Source organism: Diceros bicornis, chromosome 6 (assembly GCF_020826845.1).
Source record: "Diceros bicornis minor isolate mBicDic1 chromosome 6, mDicBic1.mat.cur, whole genome shotgun sequence".
NCBI classification, from domain to species: domain Eukaryota; kingdom Metazoa; phylum Chordata; class Mammalia; order Perissodactyla; family Rhinocerotidae; genus Diceros; species Diceros bicornis.
Window position 1 is genome coordinate 59,738,669 of NC_080745.1, and position 22,836 is coordinate 59,761,504.

At 39.2% G+C, this 22,836-nt stretch overlaps 1 protein-coding gene across 2 annotated transcripts in view; it reads left to right on the plus strand.

The window, feature by feature from the left end:
* Window positions 1-22,836, plus strand: part of PLCE1 (phospholipase C epsilon 1) — a 323,176-nt gene that overhangs the window by 244,786 nt on the left and 55,554 nt on the right. Inside the window, exons 9-16 of one of the 2 annotated variants that reach the window (XM_058543567.1) lie at window positions 12,033-12,215; window positions 13,710-13,827; window positions 14,652-14,808; window positions 17,469-17,591; window positions 17,678-17,814; window positions 19,787-20,025; window positions 21,577-21,638; window positions 21,721-21,886. In XM_058543567.1, coding sequence (XP_058399550.1) covers window positions 12,033-12,215; window positions 13,710-13,827; window positions 14,652-14,808; window positions 17,469-17,591; window positions 17,678-17,814; window positions 19,787-20,025; window positions 21,577-21,638; window positions 21,721-21,886 — 1,185 coding nt within the window. The remainder of the gene's footprint in view (window positions 1-12,032; window positions 12,216-13,709; window positions 13,828-14,651; window positions 14,809-17,468; window positions 17,592-17,677; window positions 17,815-19,786; window positions 20,026-21,576; window positions 21,639-21,720; window positions 21,887-22,836) is intronic. The other variant, XM_058543568.1, reaches the window with a different exon arrangement.

A 22,836-nucleotide genomic window follows, 5' to 3' on the forward strand; every position in this document is an offset into this window, starting at 1 on the left:
CAACGATCTACTGGGGCTTTGGGGGAAAAAAATAAATAAAATTAAAATAAATGAATAAATAAATAAATAAATAAATGTAAGCTCTGGAAAACCTTTAAAAAAAAAAAAGAAAACAGTGACTGTGGTCATTGTACTTCACACATCTGGAAAGAAACCAGTTTGTATAAGCATTTTCACTTACTCCAGGTTTCACGTGAAAGTATTGTAATCTGAATGCTTTTATTTTATTTATTTATTTATTTTTTGTGAGGAAGATCAGCCCTGAGCTAACATCCGTGCTAATCCTCCTCTTTTTGCTGAGGAAGACCGGCTCTGAGCTAACATCTATTGCCAATCCTCCTCCTTTTTTTCCCCCAAAGCCCCAGTAGATAGTTGTATGTCATAGTTGCACATCCTTCTAGTTGCTGTATGTGGGACATGGCCTCAGCATGGCCAGAGAAGCGGTGCGTTGGTGCGCGCCCAGGATCTGAACCCCGGGCCGCCAGTAGCGGAGCGCGCACACTTAACCGCTAAGCCACGGGGCCAGCCCGTGAATGCTTTCATTATTAATTAGGGACTAGCTGATACATTGGAAACCTTCACTTTGGAAATTGAAATTCAGAGTCATCACCTAATATGTTACATGGCTCTCAGAGCATGGGTATTAAATACTCAGAGTATTTAACTTAGTGGTATTGCTGCCTACCTGTAGAACTTCTAAGGTTAAAAGAAACTTTCTCGAATGTGAGATAACTCATACATGGAGTTCTTCCTAACCAGGTTTGTAGTGGCAGCAGCCCTTAGGGGGCAGTTTCTCATAGTCAGCTGCTTAAACTGAGTGAGTTTCTTATTAACCCTATATTATCAGGTACTTTAATACTCCAGTTAGGGGTGGCGCAGGACTGGGCTGAATGAGATGGTGAGAAAAGCCATGGGCATAACAAACGTAGCAAGCTTGTGGGGGAAGGAGGGGAAGGATTGCTTGGAAATTGAGTCATAAACCCCGCTGCTGTTGAAATGGCATTGTCAAATGAGTTGCATCAAAATATTCAGTTTTTGTTTACATTTTTCTATCTTTTTGGGAAAAAAATTATCTTTTTTACTAGTGTTACAGAACAAATAGAACTATCACTTACTACTCAAATGACTGACTTCATGTGCTTTTTACAGTTCTAACATGTTTCTGACAATTAAAAACATTTTTCCCTCTGGGATGTTAGTAGAGGCACAGACAATGCCTCTTCTTCCCTTTTCCCCAAATGCATGCAATACTTGTGAGTAGAAATCATGTCCTGAATTACTAACTTGATTAAATAATTAATAAGCACATAAGCCTATATACACAATTTTGCTAATGCTGCACAGCACAAAGCCAGTTTTAGTTAACTCATCTAGAGTTAGTGGGGTGTACAGAGTGGTTATATACCATCAAAGAGCATGTATCACATATGATTGCAATGTCCCTTTTACAATAGTCACAAGATCGCCCTGCCAGATTGCCCTGTGCATAACAGTGCATAACAGCTCCTGATATGAATATTGATTTTTAATTACAGTCATTCCTCAGCCTTCTACAATCATTAAGATTCATTCAACCTGGACATAAAGCAAAGTCTTTGAGCTCAGTTCCAATTATGTCACAAAGCCCATGTGGTTTACTTGGTCCATGTGTTTCCTTCCCTATCTTATAGCATAAAGTAACTGAATTAACACGTAAGGTGTACTTGGTTTCTCATTTACCCTGGCAACCTTCAGTTTTTGCTGAAGGAGGCACCAGCTGAGACCGTGAACAGCAATGAGAAGAGGTGAGAGGTGCTGCAGGAGCAGAGACAGAGAAAGTGACCTGGAGCAGATTCAGTCCTACCACAGCTACACCCCTCCCTTCCCCCAGGTCCCCATCCCTAAAGGCAAAACAGCTCCATATACCTCAGTCACTTCTGAAAACGTACGTGATGTTCTTCCTCAAAACATTGTTCTACATGAGCCGCCTAGGAAGACAGGCAACATGTCTTAGAAACATTCGATTTCTTTTTTTAAAAATAGTGAAAAAGGTCAACGGACTGATCATTTTCCCATCATATAGACCAGTTCCCAAATTGTCTCAGGGAACATCAAAAAGATGCTAATTTGGTACTTGGAGAACAAAAGGTCAAACAGGCATCATGGTAAATGCTCCTCTTGGTGACTTAGAATACAGTTTAGCACATTTAAGGCTCTGAGAAGTCCCAAAGTATAAAAGAAACCCATTGAAATATATCTGTAAGTTAAAGACATTTATGAGAAGTCTTGAGTTCTTCCAAGCTTCTGTTAACAGCCCTACAACAGTATTTCTTTATCCCCAGTTTGGAAAGGGCTTTCATGGAAAATAATCTTTGTGACATCAGAGTTCCTTTGTGTGATGAGTGTATGTGAAGTTACTTTCGAGTACAGGTATTTTATACTAGCAAATATAAATTGATCTAATGGAAATAGTAACAGGAGATAAAGCAAAAGACAAGAAGAAATGGTGACATTTGTAATGAAGCCTAGGAATACAGAAAAATAAAAGAAAGTAAACTGTGCTGAGATTTGATGTGGGGTGTGGAGGAAAGACTGGTATCCTGAGCTTTGGCTCGAGGTTGTTAAGAGCAGAGCTGAGAACCCCTAGTCCTGGGTGTCGATGCAAATAATCCATGATCAATCTATAAATCAAAATCGAGGTGAGTTTATTATGAGCCAAATTTTGAGGACCATATAGCCCGGGGCCTTGCTTCCCTAAGGAAGGAAGGGCACCAAAGAAGTGGGGTGTACAGAGTGGTTATATACCATCAAAGAGCATGTATCACATATGATTGCAATGTCCCTTTTACAATAGTCACAAGATCGCCCTGCCAGATTGCCCTGTCAGCATAGCAATTGATGCTACACAGCGGGTAGCAGGTCTGCTGTCTCCATGGGCGTGGCTGGTGGCAGGTCTGTTGTCTCCAGTTGAGTGGTCACAGGATGAGCACAGCAATCAAATCCTGGCCTAGGGAGAAATGCTTATTCTCAAGGAAATTCCAATGTGGGGGAAGTTGCATCCCTATCTTAAGAACGTTTGTTCTTGTCTTTGGGACATGTTAATTGTTTAAAGCAGATATACAATGAATGTTCAGAGGCCACAGGCCCCTCTTGGAAAAACACGGTCAGGCTGAATTAGTTTTACGCCAAAGCCTTCCTCATATGCTCCAATATATCCTATTGCTTGCCATTTGTTTATCATGGGTATTTGGAAAGATCTCTGGGAAGCTGAGAAGGTTAGAAACAGGATCAGCAGATAAACTTCTTTGGTTGTAAGCAACAGAAACAGATTCTAGCTACCTTCAAAGAAAAAAAAAAAGGATTTATTCAAAGGATTATATTAGTTGAACACTCTTCAAGATATTGTATGCAGAGATATGTCAAGAGGTAAAAGTGCATGAATACTTTTTAAGGAATCAATTTTCTAATCCTCAATTTCCACATGAACTGTTTTCTAAAACTGAGAATGTGCCTTCACTCACAATAGTCCTTCTCCCAAATTAAAAATAGCAGGTATATCTTTCACCCATCGCAAACAAGTTTACTGTTTTATATAAAATGAAAGATTCAAACTACATGTTAGTTCCCAGAAAGTCTCCTTTAGAGATTATGCAGAGGAATCCTGCCTTTTCCAGACCTGAAATATTTCCGTTAAGAGTAAAGCTTGGCCCACGTTGGGACGTTCTGAATTTAGAAAAATCAAAGCAGTCGAGGTAAAAGGTGCTGATTCTTTTGTGTGTACATGCTAATGGGTCTATTAAAAAATTTCTTATTAAAGATTTTATTTTTTTGGAGCAGTTTTAGGTTTACAGTAAAGTTGAGAGGAAGGTACAAAGATTTCCCATAAACCCCCTGCTTCCTCACATGCATGGCCCCCCCCATTATCAGCATCACTCACCAGAATGGTACATTTTTTACCAAGGATGAACCTGCATTGACACATCATAATCACCCAAAGTGCATAGTTTACCTTAGAGTTCACTCTTAGTGTTGTTCGTTCTTTGGGTTTGTACAAATATATAATTACATATATCCATTATTATAATATCATATGGAGTATTTTCTCTGCCCTGAAAATCATTTGTTCTCTGCCTATTCATCTCTTCCCCACCCTACCCCACCCTTTTCTCTGATCCCCTGCAACCACTGATCTTTTTATTGTCTCCATAGTTTTGCCTTTTCCAGAATGTCATATAGTTGGAATCATATGGTATGTAGCCTTTTCAGATTGATTTCTTTCCCTTAGTAATATGCATTTAAGATTCCTCTATGTCTTCTCATGGTTCGATAGCTCATTTCTTTTTATCATTGAATAATATTCCATTGTCTGGATGGACCACTTTGTCCATTCACCCCCTGAAGGACATCTTGGTTGCTTCTGAGTTTTGACAATTATGAATAAAGCTGCTGTAAACATCCATGTGCAGGTTTTTATGTGGACATAAGTTTTCAACTCTTTTGGTTAAAAACCAAGAAGCACAATCACTGGATCATACAGTAAGAGTATATTTAGTGTTATAAGAAACTGCCAAATTATCTTCTTTTTGTGTGTGTGTGAGGAGGACTAGCCCTGAGATAACACCCAATGCCAATCCTCCTCTTTTTGCTGAGGAAGATTGGCCCTGGGCTAACATCCATGCCCATCTTCCTCTACTTTATATGGGATGTCACCACAGCATGGCTTGACAAGCAGTGCATCGGTCCACACCCGGGATCCGAACCTGCGAACCCCGAGCCGCCGAAGTGGAGAGCACACACTTAACCGCTGAGCCACCAGGCTGGCCCCCTCAAACTCTCTTCTAAAGTGGCTGTCCATTTTACATTCCCACCAGCAATGAATGAGAGTTCCTGTTGTTCCACATCCTCACCAGCATTTGGTGTTGTCAGTGTTTTGGATTTCGGCCATTCTAATAGGTGTGTACTAGTATCTCATTGTTTTAATTTACAGTTCCTTGGTGACATATGATGTGGAACATCTTTTAATATGCTTATTTGGCATGTGTATATCTTCTTTGGTGAGGTGTCTGTTAATGTCTTTGGCCCATTTTTTAATCAAGATATTTGTTTTCTTATTGTTGAGTTTTAAGTGTTCTTTACAGTCCTTTGTCTGATGTTTCTCCTATAAATGTTTTCTCCCAGTCTTTAGCTTGTCTTCTTATTCTCTTGATAGCATCATTCACAGAGCGGAAATTTCAATTTTTTTTTTATTGGTGTTTTAATGGTTTTTAACATTGTGAAATTTTGGGTTGTGCATTTTTGTTTGTCCATCACCATATATATGACTCCCTTCACCCCTTGTGCCCATCCCCCACCCCCACTGCCCCTGGTAACCACAGTCCAGTTTTCTCTGTCCATGTGTTGGTTTATATTCCACATATGAGTGAGATCATACAGTGTTTGTCTTTCTCTTTCTGGCTTATTTCACGTAACATAATACGTTCCAGGCCCATCCATGTTGTTGCAAACGGAACGATTTTGTCTTTTTTTATGGCTGAGTAGTATTCCATTGTATATATATACCACATTTTCTTAATCAGATTGTCTGTCGAGGGACACTTAGGTTGCTTCCACTTCTTGGCTATGGTGAATAATGCTGCAATTAACATAGGGGTGCATAAGTCTCTTTGGATTGTTGATTTCAGGTTCGTTGGATAGATTCCCAGTAATGGGATGGCTGGGTCATAAGGCATCTCTATTTTTAAGTCTTTGAGGAATCTCCATACCGTTTTCCATAGAGGCTGCACCAGTTTGCATTCCCACCAGCTGTGAATGAGAGTTCCTGTTTCTCCACATCCTCTCCAACACTTGTTGTTTTTTGTCTTGGTGATTATAGCCATTCTAACGGGCGTGAGGTGGTATCTTAGTGTTGTTTTGATTTGCATTTCCCTGATGATTAGTGATGTTGAACATCTTTTCATGTGCCTATTGGCCATCTGTATATCTGCTTTGGAGAAGTGTCTGTTCATTTCCTCTGCCCATTTTTTGATCGGGTTGTTTGTTTTTTTGTTGTTCAGTTGGGTGAGTTCTTTATATATTATGGAGATCAACCCCTTGTCAGATGTATGTTTTGCAAATATTCTCTCCCAGCTGGTGGGTTGTCTGTTCATCTTGATTCTGGTTTCGTTTGTCTTATAGAAGCTCTTTAATCTGATAAAGTCCCACTTGTTCATTTTTTCTTTAGTTTCCCTAGTCTGGGTAGGCATGTCATCCGAAAAGATTCCTTTATAACCAATGTCAAATAGTGTGTTGCCTATATTTTCTTCTATGAGTTTTATAGTTTCAGGTCTCACCTTCAGGTCTTTGATCCATTTTGAGTTAATTTTTGTGAATGGCGATAGCACATGGTCCACTTTCATTCTTTTGCATGTGGATGTCCAGTTTTCCCAACACCATTTATTGAAGAGACTTTCCTTTCTCCGTTGTATGTTCTTAGCACCTGTGTCGAAAATTAGCTGTCCATATATGTGGGGTTTTATTTCTGGGCTTTCAATTCTGTTCCATTGATCTGTGTGTCTGTTTTTGTACCAGTACCATGCTGTTTTGATTACTATTGCTTTGTAGTATGTTTTGAAGTCAGGGATTGTGATGCCTCCTGCTTTTTTCTTTTTTCTTAGGATTTCTTTAGCTATTTGGGGTCTTTTGTTGCCCCATATAAATTTTAGTATTCTTTTTTCTATTTCTGTGAAGAATGTCATTGGGATTCTGATTGGGATTGCATTGAATCTGTAGATTGCTTTAGGTAATATAGACATTTTAACTATGTTTATTCTTCCAATCCACGTGCATGGGGTATCTTTCCATTTCTTTATGTCATCATGGATTTCTTTCAATAATGTCTTGTAGTTCTCATTGTATAGGTCCTTCACCTCCTTGGTAAGATTTATTCCTAGGTATTTTATTCTTTTTGATGCAATTGTAAATGGTATTATCTTTTTGAACTCTCTTTCTGTTAGTTCATTATTAGCATACAGAAATGCAACTGATTTTTGTAGATTGATTTTGTACCCTACAACTTTGCTGTAGTTGTTGATTGTTTCTAATAGTTTTCCAACAGATTCTTTAGGGTTTTCTATATATACAATCATGTCATCTGCAAATAGTGAGAGTTTCACTTCTTCGTTACCTATTTGGATTCCTTTTATTCCTTTTTCTTGCCGAATTGCTCTGGCCAAAACCTCCAGTACTATGTTGAACAGGAGTGGTGAGAGTGGGCAGCCCTGCCTCGTTCCTGTTCTCAGGGGAATGGCTTTCAGTCTTTCCCCGTTGAGTATGATGTTGGCTGTGGGTTTGTCATAAATAGGCTTTATTATGTTGAGGTACTTTCCTTCTATTCCCATTTTGTTGAGAGTTTTTATCATAAATGGATGTTGTATCTTGTCAAATGCCTCCTCTGCGTCTATTGAGATGATCATGTGGTTTTTCTTCTTTGTTTTGTTGATGTAATGTATCACGTTGATTGATTTGTGGATGTTGAACCATCCTTGGTATAAATCCCACTTGATCATGGTGTACGATCTTTTTAATGTATTGTTGTATTCGGTTTGCCAATATTTGTTGAGGATTTTTGCATCAATGTTCATCAGCGATATTGGCCTGTAATTTTCTTTCTTTGTATTGTCTTTGTCTGGCTTTGGTATGAGGGTGATGTTGGCCTCGTAGAATGATTTAGGAAGTGTTCCATCTTCCTCTATTTTTTGGAATAGTTTGAGAAGGATGGGTATTAAATCTTCTTTGAATGTTTGGTAAAATTCACCAGAGAAGCCATCTGGTCCGGGACTTTTATTTTTTGGGAGGTTTTTGATTACTATTTCAATCTCTTTTTTTTTTTTTTAAGATTTATTTATTTATTTTCCCCCCAAAGCCCCAGTAGATAGTTGTATGTCATAGCTGCACATTCTTCTAGTTGCTGTATGTGGGACACGGCCTCAGCATGGCCGGAGAAGCGGTGCGTCGGTGCACGCCCGGGATCCAAACCTGGGCCACCAGCAGCGGAGCACGCGCACTTGACCACTAAGCCACGGGGCCGGCCCTATTTCAATCTCTTTACTTGTGATTGGTCTATTCAGACTCTCCATTTCTTCTTGGTTCAGTTTTGGGAGGTTGTATGAGTCTGAGAATTTATCCATTTCTTCTAGATTGTCCAATTTGTTGGCATATAATTTCTCATAGTATTCTCTTATAATCCTCTGTATTTCCATGGTATCCGTTGTAATTTCTCCTCTTTCATTTCTAATTTTATTTACTTGAGCCTTTTCTCTTTTTTTCTTAGTAAGCCTGGCTAAGGGTTTGTCGATTTTGTTTATCTTCTCAAAGAATCAACTCTTTGTTTCATTAATCCTTTCTACTGTTTTTTTGGTCTCAATTTCATTTATTTCTGCTCTGATTTTTATTATTTCTCTCCTTCTGCTGACTTTTGGCTTTGTTTGTTCTTCTTTTTCTAGTTCTGTTAGGTGTAATTTAAGGTTGCCTATTTGGGCTTTTTCTTGTTTGTTAAGGTGGGCTTGTATCGCTATGAGTTTCCCTCTCAGGACAGCTTTTGCTGCATCCTATATGGTTTGATATGGCATATTATCATTTTCATTTGTTTCCAGATAGTTTTTGATTTCTCCTTTAATTTCATCAATGATCCATTGGTTGTGCAATAGCACTTTGTTTAATTTCCACATTTTTGTCACTTTCCCAGTTTTTTTTTCCTGGTTCATTTCCAGTTTCATAGCCTTATGGTCTGAAAAGATGCTTGTTATGATTTCACTCTTCTTAAATTTATTGAGGCTTGCTTTGTTTCCCAACATACGGTCTATCCTAGAGAATGTTCCATGCGCACTTGAGAAGAATGTGTAGTCAGCTGTTTTTGGATGGAGTGCTCTGTATATGTCTACTAGGTCCATCTTGTCCAGTTTTTCATTTAAGTGTACTATTTCTTTATTGACTTTTTGTCTGGATGATCTATCCATTGATGTAAGTGGGGTGTTAAGATCCCCTACTATTATTGTGTTGTTGTTAATGTCTCCTTTCAGGTTTGTTAATAGTTGCTTTATGTACATTGGCGCTCCTATGTTGGGTGCATATATATTTATAAGTGATATGTCTTCTTGGTGGAGTGTCCCTTTTATCATTATATATTTCCCTTCTTTGTCCTTCTTAACCTGTTTTATCTTGAAGTCTACTTTGTCTGATATGAGTATGGCAACACCTGCTTTCTTTTGTTTGCCATTAGCTTGGAGTATTGTCTTCCATCCTTTCACTCCGAGCCTGTGCTTGTCTTTAGTGCTAAGATGTGTTTCCTGAAGGCAGCATATTGTTGGGTCTTGCTTTTTAATCCATCCTGCCACTCTGTATCTTTTGATTGGAGAGTTCAATCCATTTATGTTTAGGGTAATTATTGATATATGAGGGCTTAATGTTGCTGTTTTGTCACCTATTTTCTGGTTCTTTTGCGTTTCCTTTGTTTCTTGTCCCATTTGTTTCAGACTGCCAATTCAGTTTGGTTGTTCTGTCTTATGACTCTTCTAGTTTTCTCTTTGTTCATCATATGTGGTTTTGTTTTGATTATTTGTTTAGTGGTTACCTTGAGGTTTGGGTAAAAAATCTTGTGTATGATATAGTCCATTATCTGATGGCCTCCTATTTCCTTATACTAAGTCAATTCAATCACTTTCCTCTTCCCCTTCTAAGTTGTTCTTGCTATACCTTATTCTATCTTGTGTTGTGGCTGTGTGTTTACAGTGATGAGGATAAATTTCTTTTTGGTGAATTCCTTCCTTTGATCTTTGATTTTAGTATTTAAGTGGTTGCTAACCTATTCCGGTAAAGATCTACTATTTTTCTGAGTTTATCTACCTATTTTTCTCCTTGCTCCAAGCTTTGTATTCCCTTTCTCTTCTTTTTTTCAGGAGAAATTTCAAATTTTAATGAAGGAGTCTATTAAATTTTTTTTTATAATTTTATTTATTTATTTTTCCCCCAAAGCCCCAGTAGATAGCTGTATGTCATAGTTGCCCATCCTTCTAGTTGCTGTATGTGGGACATGGCCTCAGCATGGCCGGAGAAGCGGTGCGTCTGTGCGCGCCCGGGATCTGAACCCGGGCCGCCAGTAGCGAAGCGCACGCACTTAACCGCTAAGCCACGGGGCCGGCCCTCTATTAAACTTTTAAAGATGTATTGGTTATAATCCATAGATAAAATTTTACAAAATTTCCTTCAGATTCAGAGTATGTTATTCAATAAGATAGTTAAAACCTATTTATGAAATTGTGTCATGAAGTGTTTATTCCATGTTGGAGTCAATTGTAGTGACTTGTTAGGGGACTGTCTTCAGCAGGCCTGCATCAAGTGGAATGATCTCCAACCATTTTCATTCTCTGTCTCTCTGCATTCAAGATTCATTTTCCAGAGAGGGAGATTCCAATTGGCTTATTTGGATCTTGTGCCAACCATTGGTCAAGGGAGAATGTTCCACCTTGATTGACAGACCCAAGACTGTATCCAGTGGAAAAAAGATAAAGTAAAATTGGGGTGTGGTTAGAGAAGAGAGAAATAATTAATGGACAGGAATAAGTCATAGATATCCACTACTAGAAATCACCAAAAGGTTTCCCACGTCGGGTATCCAAGTTACTCAGCATCTTAGGATCCATAACAGGATGCGGGAAGTGGGAGGTCACAACTCAAGTCATAAAATCAGACAGTCATTGAACATTAGAATGAAGGAGCAAGCACATACACACAAAGCTTCTTTATTATTTGCATATTATCTACAACAAAGCAAAATCTATTTACAAGCACTTCTTTGGAACTGCAAAGGAGGACTAGCCTTAAAGGTTTGCAGAAAGTAAAGATAGTAAGATTTGCAGAAAGTAAAGATAGTAAGGTTTGCAGAAAGTAAAGATAGTAAAGGGAAATTAATTTTTAAAAGGCCCTTTTATACAACCTGTGACATATCATCAATATTGTCTTTAATTCATATGTGACCTTTTGTAGTTTTATGAACTGGCTTTCCTGACTTATTGGAAGAATCATTGACCATTGTTTATTAATAAATCCGGGGCCGGCCCCGTGGCCCAGCGGTTAAAGTTCTGCACGCTCCACTTCAGCGGCCCAGGTTCATGGGTTTGGATCCCGGGAGTGGACCTACTCCACTCATCAGCCCTGCTGTGGAGGTGTCCCACATACAAAATAGAGGAAGATTGGCACAGATGTTAGCTCAGGGCTAATCTTCCTCAAGTGAAAAAAAAAAAAAGAAGAAGATTGGCAACAGATGTTAGCTCAGGGCGAATCTTCCTCAGCCATAAAACAAAACAAAAAAATAATAAATAAATCCCTACTGCTGCTCAATGCTTGTTACATGGAGTTGCCTTATGAGAAACAACCATTTTAAACCATTGCCTGCCCCTTAAGTGTGTTTTTGCTCACAGCACATCATAATATGCATGGTGTTCTGAGTCCCCTGGGCTCTCTATCCTTGGATATCAGTCACTCAAGAGGATGGCAGCCCTACTATTTGAGGTTCTCCCCAGAGCCCTCCAAAGTGAATTTCATGTATGCCACATACCCTATATTTCAAGTCAGACTGTTCCAAGCATCAGCCTAGGTGAAAATCTACCTAGAGTGATGCAATAACTAATAGAACTTGATTTTACTTAAGTAGATTCACGTACACACACACACACACACACACACACACACACACCCAAGTCCTCCAAAGCCCTAATTTGCAAAGTACATTTTAATGAATTTTCCTGCATTAGTAATTCTGGAACGTAACCTTTGAAACTGGGAAAGGAAATTCTTTTTGTTAACCTCAGTTGAAGGTGGCCCTATGAAAGCACATCGCTAGAACTCAGCAGGGATGTGACCAGGACTACAGAGCACGTGATGAAGTCCCCACTCAAGAGTCCTGACAGTTGGGAAGCAGAGCTACTTGGGTGGCCAGATCACTATTCCTCGGTGGCTGCCCGTGCCCTTCCCCAGTGCTTGCTGTTCCCTCATGTGTTCGGCATGTGGTTCTTTTACAGGAAGATGGACGGTATGAAGGCCCAACTTTGGCTCACGCTGTGGAGTTGTTTGGTGGCAGACGATGGAGTACTCGAAACCCCAGCCCTGGGACATCAGCAAAGAGTGCTGAGAAGCCCAGTGTGCAGAGAAACAACACCTTGGGCATAAGCACCACCAAGAAAAAGAAGAAAATCCTCATGAGGGTAGGGTGTTACTTGTTTATTAAGCATCAAACCCAATCCATCCAGACGACCGTATGGTCTACATCACCATAAAGTACCTTAGGTCATTTGAGTTGGGACAAGACGAGGTATAAAACAAATGAAATACAAGGGCTTACCAAGTGCCTCCTAGGTGCCAGGTCCAGTTCTGGGAACTGAATCAACACCAGGAAAAAGTCAGGGTCTGTAGAGGGACACAGATATGTTAACAAACACAGTGAGATCTAAATAAGAGTCATTGCTAAGCTGCCTACAAAGTGCTGTGGGAGCAGAAAGAAGGAAAATATCAGGCTGAGAGGCACGCAGGGAAGGCATCACAGAGAACTTGACAGATAGGTCTTGAAGGATATGTAGGAGTTTACCAGACAGACAACCCAAGGAAAAGCATCCCTGACAGAGGAGGCAGCAGAGAGGCATGAAAGATTTGGCTTGTTCAAGGAAGCACGTGTAGTTCTGAGATCATGCTCCAAGCTGGAGCATGGGCTCTGTGGTGGGCAAAGGACTAGAAAGGAAAAGGATCAGATTATGAAGGTCTTAGAGGGCCAAAATGCTATATTGTAGAACACAATTTAAAATATATTATCACTAGAAGCAACCTAAATGCCCATCCACAAATGAAGGATAAAGAAAATGTGGAATATACGTACAATGGAATATTATTCAGCCTTAAAAAAAAAGAAAAGGAAATCCCATCATATGCTGCAATGTGTATGAACCCTGAGGACATTAGCCTAAGTGAAATAAGCCAGACACGAAAGAACAAATACTGCATGATTCCACTTCCATGAGGTTTCTAGAGGAGTCAAACTCTTAGAAAGTGGAATGATGGTTGCCAGGGGTTAGGGAGAGGGGGAAAAGGGGAGTTGTTGTTCAATGGGTATAGAATTTCAGTTTTGCAAGATGAAAAAGTTCTAGATATCTGTTGTACAACCAGGTACATATAGTTACCACTGCTCTACTGTACACTTAAAAATGGTTAAGATGGTAAATTTTATGTTACGTGTTTTTTACTATAATAAAATATATATATATAATGACTATATATTTTATGTTGCATTATATAATGCAACATTATCATTATTGCAATGCATTAATGCAATAATTATCATTATTACATGTTAATATGTTTTCTCCATGGTTATCTAGAAAAAGTCCCACTCTTTGTATATAGAAGGCTATTGAAGCCTAAGTCAAACTTTATCTGCTTCATAATTCTGTCTCTACCCCGAGATCCCAGGGATTGTGTGCCTCCTCTTGTCGGTCCCCTCCCTTGAGGAGTGCTGCTTTACAGTGAAGAACAAACAAGATAATGTCACCTGAGAATACTTGGTCAGCCTTCACGGAGGTCTCTACTGATTTCACTAGGAGGGGGCAGTATTGGAGGTGGGTCCGTCAGAAAATAGAGACCTGCCTGAACTAAAGCCGTGGTGGGAGAGAAATACAGAATGAGAAACATTGTGAGTGTTGTGTTCCCAGGGTGAGAGTGGAGAGGTAACCGACGACGAGATGGCCACACGAAAGGCCAAAACGCAGAAAGAGTGTCGCAGCCGGAGTGGTTCTGACCCTCAAGATGTTAATGAACAAGAAGAGTCGGGTAAGCAGCGTATTCACATCTGCGATTTTTTTTGTTTTACGGAAAAAATATGTGTTTGGTTTTAAATTGTGATTTAAGTATTGTGGGCATTCTTAACAGACTCTTTATCTTGTTAAATACACTTACCTTTGTTTTTAACTACGTGATGTAACCCAAGAGGTATTTCTGCGAGCACAGTACTTGGAAGAAAATTTCATTCATTGCCTTGCCATTATTGACAGGGAATTTTCGATATACAAGATACAATTTGATGGATTAGACCAGTGATTCTCAACCCCAACTGGGTACTAGAGCTTTTATAAAAGTACCTAGATGGGGGCCAGCTCTGTGGCTTAGCAGTTAAGTGTTAAGTGCGCGCGCTCCGCTGCTGGCGGCCCGGGTTCGGATCCCGGGCGTGCACCGACGCACCGCTTCTCCGGCCATGCTGAGGCCATGTCCCACATACAGCATCTAGAAGGATGTGTATGACATACAACTATCTACTGGGGCTTTTGGGGGAAAAATAAATAAATTAAAAAAATTATTTAAAAAAAAAATGTACCTAGATGTCCTGGTCACACCCCAGGCTACACAGTTCAGGCACTCTCTGGCTGGGACCTGGACATCGATATGCTTTTTAAGCTCCCTGGATGATTCTAATGTGTAGCCAGGATTAAGAACCCACCAGATTAGTCCATTCATCAGAATATTTTGATGCTTGTTATATAGAAATTGCCTGCATAGATTGATTTGCTCAGACTTTCAGAGGCATCTTTGATTTTTATTTGATTTCTGAGGGAAAGTATAATTGGAGTGGTTTTCGCTTTTGTCTTTCGTTTTCACAGAGGCAAATGCCATCACAAGCCCTCCTAACCCTCTCCCTTCCAGAAGAGCCCACTCTTTGACCACGGCTGGGTCCCCTAACTTGGCTGCCGGGACATCATCTCCCATCAGGCCAGTGTCTTCCCCTGTGCTGTCTTCTTCAAACAAGAGCCCGTCCAGGTGGGGCCTTAACATGATAAAACAGAAGGACCTTCACATCATTCAAGTTGTGTAGAAGGGCATCTTCTTCCAGTGCTCTATGGAAAGACTGTCTCTAACTTTGACCTAACAATTACATTGAAAATTGAAAAACCCCAGATTTTTAAATGCTCCTAATTTTCCTGATTCTATACTTCTACCTTCTCATATTACTATAATTGCTCTTAATTATTTGATAGACCAGCTCTTCAAAGGTCAGTAGCAGTAACGAAACCCGAGCTGTGACTCTAAATCTGCACTGCCCAGTATAGTAGCCACTAGCCACAGGAAAAAAAAAAAGGTGGCTATTTAAATTAATTAAAATTAAATAAAATTTAAGATTCAGTTCCTCAGTCACACTAGCCACATTAAAAGTGTTCCATAGCTCCAAGTGGGTGGTGGCTACTGTACTGAACAGTGCAGATATAGAACATTTCTATCATTGCAAAAAGTTCTATCGGATTGCTCTAAATTGAAGAATAAATTAAGTTTTAACGTAATCTGCTTGACCCTTTGCTAATGGGTGAAATATATTTAATACTCTTCTCATACATAAGATAAGATATACATGTCTAGAGAAATGAATGTATTATAGCAAGTTGGATATGTTTAGGTATAATTCTAAAGCTGGTATGGTATTATAGTAAATTATTTTATAAGATCCATGCAAATTACAGATTTGAAACAACACATACTCTCTCAGAAGAAGTAATATTAAAATGAAAGTCTTCCAAAGGAATCAGAATTCCACGCTATCTCCCTCGACCCCATACTAAAGTTTAAGAAATGCAGAGGTTCTAGACGGAACCAAGATAAAGCAGCCCTCTTTACTTTATCAAACAGAGTAGTGGGAGGAGGAAATGGGTCTGCAGACACTGGCTTTGGAAATGTTAATACACAGGACACACACACACACATAATCTCTCTCCCCTCCCCCTCCCCTCTCCCACTCTGAAGGAAGCTTGCTATTGATGAGAACCCTACAGTAAATCATCTTTTATAAGGCAGCATTCTTTCACAATGAGAATAATGAACATAATTTATGCTTTATACATTCATATTTTTACACGTGGCAAAACTGAGTCAAGGGTACGTGGGAATTCTTTGTACCATTCTTGCATCTTTTCTGTAAGTTTAGGTTTGTAACATAATTAAAAGCTACAAAGAATCAGAATTCTTTACATTATATTTCAGCCTATATAGTATCCCAGGTAAGTAAAATAGCCAGAAAACTTAGATCAGGTGGCCTTTCCCTTTATTGCAGTCCCTCATGAGCAGGAAAAGGAAGGCCAGAGTAAGGGAGGAAAATCTTTTCAAAGAGGTAGAAGTTGAGAGACTAACCTGCCAGATGTGAGATCACAGGGCTGCCCCACAGGAGGACAGGGGTCTGTGCCTACCAAGTATTCTAAAACAGAAGAAAAAGACCAGGTAGGAAAAGAAAAATCAGCCTGAATCCTGTTCAAGGAGAAAGCAAGACTCTGAGTCCTAGAAAGGGAAAGAGTGGACAAATAGAGTTTCCTCAAGTCAGAGGGAGATGGATGCCTACAGACAGCAGCTGAAGCTGAAACAAAAGGAAAACAGGGAATGGACGTGTTTAAATTCAAATGATAAAGCCTCTTTATCAGACCTTCTTCCTCTTCCTGAACCTCTACCGGGTCTCCCACACCACACTGGGGATCAACAACCCATGCCTGAAGTAATGTAAATCTATTCTTTTGTAATACTCTTCGCTTAACCAAGGTGGCCTTCAGATTTTCACACAAAATAATTTTCCATGAATAAACATTGTTAGCAGGAGTAACGGTACACTGTTCATTCATTACAATATTCTCTATACTTTCTTTTATATTTGAAATATTTCTAAAGTGAAAAATAAAATATGAAAACAAAGATGAAAAGAAAGGTCCTGTTCACTGATTTGACTAAAAACTACAGTCAAAACATTTCTCACACTATCCTCTCGGGGAACCAGTATAGAAAATAAAAAATGGTGTGAAACATTTTTGACAGAGTTGACTAATATTTTTATGTTGAATAGATACAGCCTTGGCAGGTGCAAATATAATCCTAGGCAGAGTTGGCTTCTTTCCATTCTTAATATTTTTCTGACTCACATTTTCCGTTAGTATTAAAAGCCCTTCCCTGTTTTCATCTAAGAACTGGTTAAGAAAGGAAAAAGAGAAGACATTGATACCTTCAAGACTTTCTTCTTAAATGTGTTTCTATAATTTAGAATATGGGAAAGAACATGCATAATTTTCCATAGATTATGACTGAGTAATTTTGAGCTCTTTTTTTAAATGGCTTTTCTTTGAAAACGCTGAATTTACAGGGTTTTTTCCCCCATTAATCTGTGATTTCAAAGAACTATTTTGATTAGTAGAGGAATATTAACCTCAGTCCTGTGCCCTTATTAAATAGGCTGCAAACATGAAGTGGTTTCATTGTGTAATATGTTTTATTTCCTCTGACACAATATAGAATAATTTTGAGAGAAATGAAAAGAGTCTGGAAAATATCCTAAACCTTAAATGACTTGCAATCCATCTTTTTGGTCATATTGCTAATTAGAGAACGTCTTTTGGGGTGGAATGACAAAGCCGGCCCCAGTTTTGCCCATTAAGGCCATGTCTTTGTTGCAGTGCTTGGAGCAGCAGCAGCTGGCATGGGCGGATCAAAGGAGGAATGAAGGGCTTTCAGAGCTTCATGGTTTCAGACAGTAACATGAGTTTCGTTGAATTTGTTGAGCTGTTCAAATCATTCAGGTAAGACATGCTTTCTTCTCACCCTTTCTCAGCCCCCCATTTTTATAACAATACTAAATGTGAGGTGTTTTCCATTCCTCGCCCAGTGTAAGGAGCCGCAAGGACCTGAAGGATCTCTTTGATGTCTACGCTGTGCCGTGCAACCGAGCTGGCTCTGAGTCGGCCCCACTCTACACCAACCTCACAATTGACGAAAACACCAGTGGTCTTCAGCCTGACCTAGGTTTGTGTAACAGTTGAATATTTCCCTTTGAGACCTTTCTATCTAAAACAAAGGTTAGAGATCCAATCACACAACCCTCAGCCTGTCCCACATGGCGTGCTGTTATCTGGAGCCTGGTGAAACACTTAGAGAATTATTTCAAAGTGTCATGGGGACAGGTACTATTGGCGTTTGGGGCAAGGAATTCATCATTGTATGGATTTGTCCATGTATTCCAGAATATTTCATCAATAGAGCCTTCTAATCATTCTGACAACTACAACCCTTGCCCACCCATTTCCAAATGTCCACTGGGTGTGTGATGTGTACTAGTTGAGAACCGCCAGTCTCTTCTCTGCCTTTTTCAGGCAGATGGGTGCTCAACCCCAGGGTGGGTTTGAGAGTCTTTAGTGACCTCAGCAGAGCACTCCTGAAGATGCAAGACATTTTCCCTAATATGTAAACCAGAATGTCTAGTTCTTCTATCCCACTCACCACCACCACCATTACCATCACCACCATTACCATCACCACCCATGCATTTTAAGCCTATTATTTTTCTTGTCTGTTCTTACTGGAAACTATAAACACAAATAAGCAAAAACAAAAGAAAAACTGTCCTTTTTTATGCAGTTGCTTTCTAATTATTTAAAAAATTATATTGTCCTTAAGCTAAGAATATTAACCTTTTTCAACTTCAGTCGTAAAATGTGCATAACTATGGATTAGTCAAGTAGTAGCACTCTTTAAAGAAAAATAATATATTTTAATTTTTTTAGAGCAGTTTTAAGTTTACAGAAAAAAATGAATGGAAGATACAGAGTTTCCCATATACTCTCCGCCCACACATATACACAGTTTCCCGTTATTGATATCTTGCATTAGTGTGGCATATTTGTTACAGTTGAGCCAATATTGATATAATATTATTACTTGAAGTACATAGTTTACATTAGTGTTCACTGTTTGTGTTGTACATCATATGGGTTTTGAGAAAAGTATAATAACATATCCACCATTACAGTATGATACAGAATAGTTTCACTGCCCTAAAAATCTCTTGTGCTCCACCTTTTTATTCCTCCCAACCTCCCTCTGAACCTTTGGCAACCATTGATCTTTTTACTGTCTCCATAGTTTTGCCTTTTCTAGAGTGTCATATAGTTGGAATCATACAGTATGTAGCCTTTTCAGACTGGCTTCTTTCACTTAGCAATATGCATTTAAGCTTCCTTCATGTCTATTCATGGCTTGATGGCTCATTTCTTTTTATTGCTGAGTAATATTTCATTGTCTGGATGTATCACAGTTTGCTTATCCATTCACATATTGAAAGACATCTTGGTAGCTTCCAAGTTTTAGGGGACAGGTACTTCCAAAGTGTCTAGAATTAAAATGACTGGCCGTATCAAAGTTGGTGTGAATGCAGAGCAAGTGGAACATTGCTGGTAGGAAAATGGGACAGCCACTTCAGAAGAGAGTCTGGCAGTTTCTTACAAAATTAAACATACTCTTACCATTCGATCCAGCGATTGTACTCCTTGGTGTTTACCCAAATGAGTTGAAAACTTATGTTCACTCAGAAACCTGCACACAAATGTTTATAGTTGTACTTTTAAAGTACAGAAAACCTGTAATTTTAAGGGTACATCTTCAGTCTCTGCAAACATAAGAATGTAGAAGTAGTTATTCTCAAAAACCAAAGTCTGAATTCAGCCTCAAGTCCCCAATTGAATGTACAATTAGTTCCCATCTAATACCAAAGCTTGTGGGCTTTCAAGATCATTGACCTAGCGCTCTCTTAGTTTCTTTTATTTATTCATTGATTCATTTTTTTATTCCTTCGACTATTGAAGCCAAGAATAAGCCTGGAGTTTGATGGGTTGTTTAGACAAATTAGTGGAGAGTTAATAATTAATAATTCCGCAAAGCCATTATCTCCAAAATGAACTTGGTGAGAGATGCTGGCTAGCTTGTCCATGTTCTGTTTCAGATTTGTTGACCAGAAATGTCTCGGATTTGGGGTTGTTCATTAAGAGTAAACAACAGCTGTCAGACAACCAGAGGCAGATATCTGATGCCATTGCTGCTGCAAGTATCGTGACGAATGGCACTGGGATCGAGAGCACATCCCTGGGCATATTTGGGGTTGGCATACTCCAGCTCAATGACTTCCTTGTGAATTGCCAAGGAGAACATTGCACATATGATGAAATCCTCAGCATCATCCAGGTTCGTACCCATTTCATGTGCACACATATGTGTAAGCCTCTGATTATTCTAAGTATTTTCTGCTAAACATCTACTCTTTCTATACTTCTTTCCAAAGCCTTCAAGTCTGGGGCAGAGGGTTTTTGGGGGTTTTTATTTGAAATATCAAATGTATGTGTTCTTATTTAACATATAATTAACATAGGTCCCAAGCCTTCTCTTATTCAGTGACTATTTTAAGGAATCAGTACATGATTCCTTCTTGTTCTAACACATGCAGTAGAATTTGTAGTTTAGGCTTTCAACCTCTTTGATCGTTTAACAAATATTTGTTAGCTCCTACTATGGGCCTGGCTCTGTTCCAGGACCTGGGAATATAGCAGTAAATGAGATCAAGTTCTGGCCCTCAAAGCAGCTTACATTCTAAGTGGGTGAGGCTGACAATAAACAAATAAAGATATAATTTCAGGTAATAATGGGTTCTGAAAAAAGTTGAGCAGAGTAAGGGGATGGAGTGATGCAGGAGGGCTGAGAGGAGTAAGCAAAGGTTACTCTGAGGAGGTGACACTGGGGCTGAGCCCTGAATGAAGAAGCCATGTGAAGGTCTGAGGAAGGAGCATTCCAGACAGAGAGTAGCAAGCTGAGAGACTGAAGCAGAAGCCAGCCCAGGGTTTATGAGGAGCAACAGAAAGGCTGGTGTACAGGGAGCCACGTAGGCTAGAGGGACGATGGTAAACATGATTTCAGACAGGTAGGCAGGGGCCGAATAGTCTAGGCATTTTAGGCCATGGTAAGGAGTTTGACTTTAGTCCATGTGAAATGGGAAGCTATTGGAAATTTTTGAGCAGGGGAGTAACGTGATTTGATTTATGTTTTTAAGAGGTCACTCTGGCCCTATTGAAGAATAAACTGTGCTGGATAAGGAGTAGAAGCAGAGAGACCGGGTAGGAAGTTTTTACAGTAATTCAGGCTGGAGATGGTGATGGCTTCAACTAGAGGGTGGCAGGAGTTGGGGGTGGGGGGTGAGACCATTCATTGTGGCTGCATCACATGCAACAGAATTAGTCTAGGTTTCAACCTCCCCTGTCAACTGATTGGGAATCAGTGGATTAGCTGTCCAGAAATTGGATTTGATCACTGACAATGCTAAAAATGTAAGATTATGATCACATGATTGCATGCTCACTATAACATTGAGTACAAGCACTGTACTTAGTATTCTATGAGAATCATCTCATTTCACCTCCCACCAACTCTGTGGTAGCTGCTATTATCATCCCCATTTCACCTGTATAAACTGATACAGTTTGTTTTCATATAAATCAGTCTTATTCTTTTCTCTCACTTTCCTTTTTTCTCTTAAATAAATATGCTTTGTATAATAAACTCACGTATAATAAATGTTTTCTTTTGGACTAAAAAAGTACGTCTTACCACTACATAACTGAAGTCGTTCAAATATTTGGTTTAGATGTTTCCTGATGAAAACAGAACAGCTTTAAAAAATGATGGGGTGTTTTTTTCCCCTTCGTTTCCTTTACCTAAATAACACTCTTTTTGTATCCCTTGCAGAAGTTTGAGCCCAGCGTTAGTATGTGTCATCAGGGCCTAATGTCGTTTGAAGGATTTGCAAGGTGACTTTTAAAATATCATTTGCCCATCATTGAAGAGTATCTATTTTTCCTATGCAATCCTAAGAAAATTTGTTTCCTCTAGGTTTCTGATGGATAAAGATAATTTTGCCTCGAAAAATGATGAGTCGCAGGAGAACATTAAAGAATTGCAGCTGCCTCTCTCTTACTATTACATCGAATCTTCCCACAATACCTACCTCACAGGCCATCAGCTCAAAGGAGAATCCTCAGTAGAACTCTACAGCCAGGTACTGAGATTCCACTTGGAATGTGGTTTCCATTAAACCTTATTTGCGTAACCCCTGAAGTCACAAAAACCTGACCCCAGACTCTGAAGAACTTATAAACTATTACATGTGAAATGTGAGGACACATGATGTGTGGGAAAACTGCCTATACATACGGTTATTTTTTTTACTTTTTTTTGTTTTCTTTTTTCTTCCCATCTATACTTAACCCTGATTCTAGGCAAAAAAAAAAAAAAAAAAGTATTTGTTTGAGACTCATAGCTTTTAGATCCTAGTTAGTCTGACCCACTCCTACTAAAATTAGATTTTCCCATGGGAAGATTATCTAATTGTTTCCCTAAATGCTAAATAAATCAATATATTGTAGTGGGAAAGCGTAGTAGAAAATCCAATTTTCTACGAAGTTAGTCCCAAAATATTGTTTGTTTTGCTTTGCAATTTTTTAGGCAATCAATCCACCCCTGTGGTGACCAACTTAAGGAAAAAAATCTGCACAGACTGTAGGCATGTTTCTACACACTTAAATTCATGGGAATGTTCTTGGAAACTCAGTAGGCTCTCTGACTAGAAAAAGCACTTCCTTTTGATCTAAACATCCAGCTTTCAATGATCTGCATGTCAGTTGACTCTCTGTTGTATTTTCTGCAACTTCCTGGTCTATGCTGCCTGTTTTCTAAACCTCCTACAAGAAGAGTTAATTAGGAAGGAGCTAGGCTAGATCCAGGGAATATAAGTGTGTGAGTGTGTGTGTGTATGAGTCCAAGTGTGAAAATTATAATTGTATTGTTCACACAAACCCAACAGACTTGAGGTTCATTTGTTCTCCAGATATCCCTCAAAGCATGGGTCAAATTTCTGTCCCAAATCTAGTATGAAATATGTATCTAGTATGGAATATGTATTTTAAATTCTAAAATATAAGAGACTTTTATTATGAAATGAAGATGTGT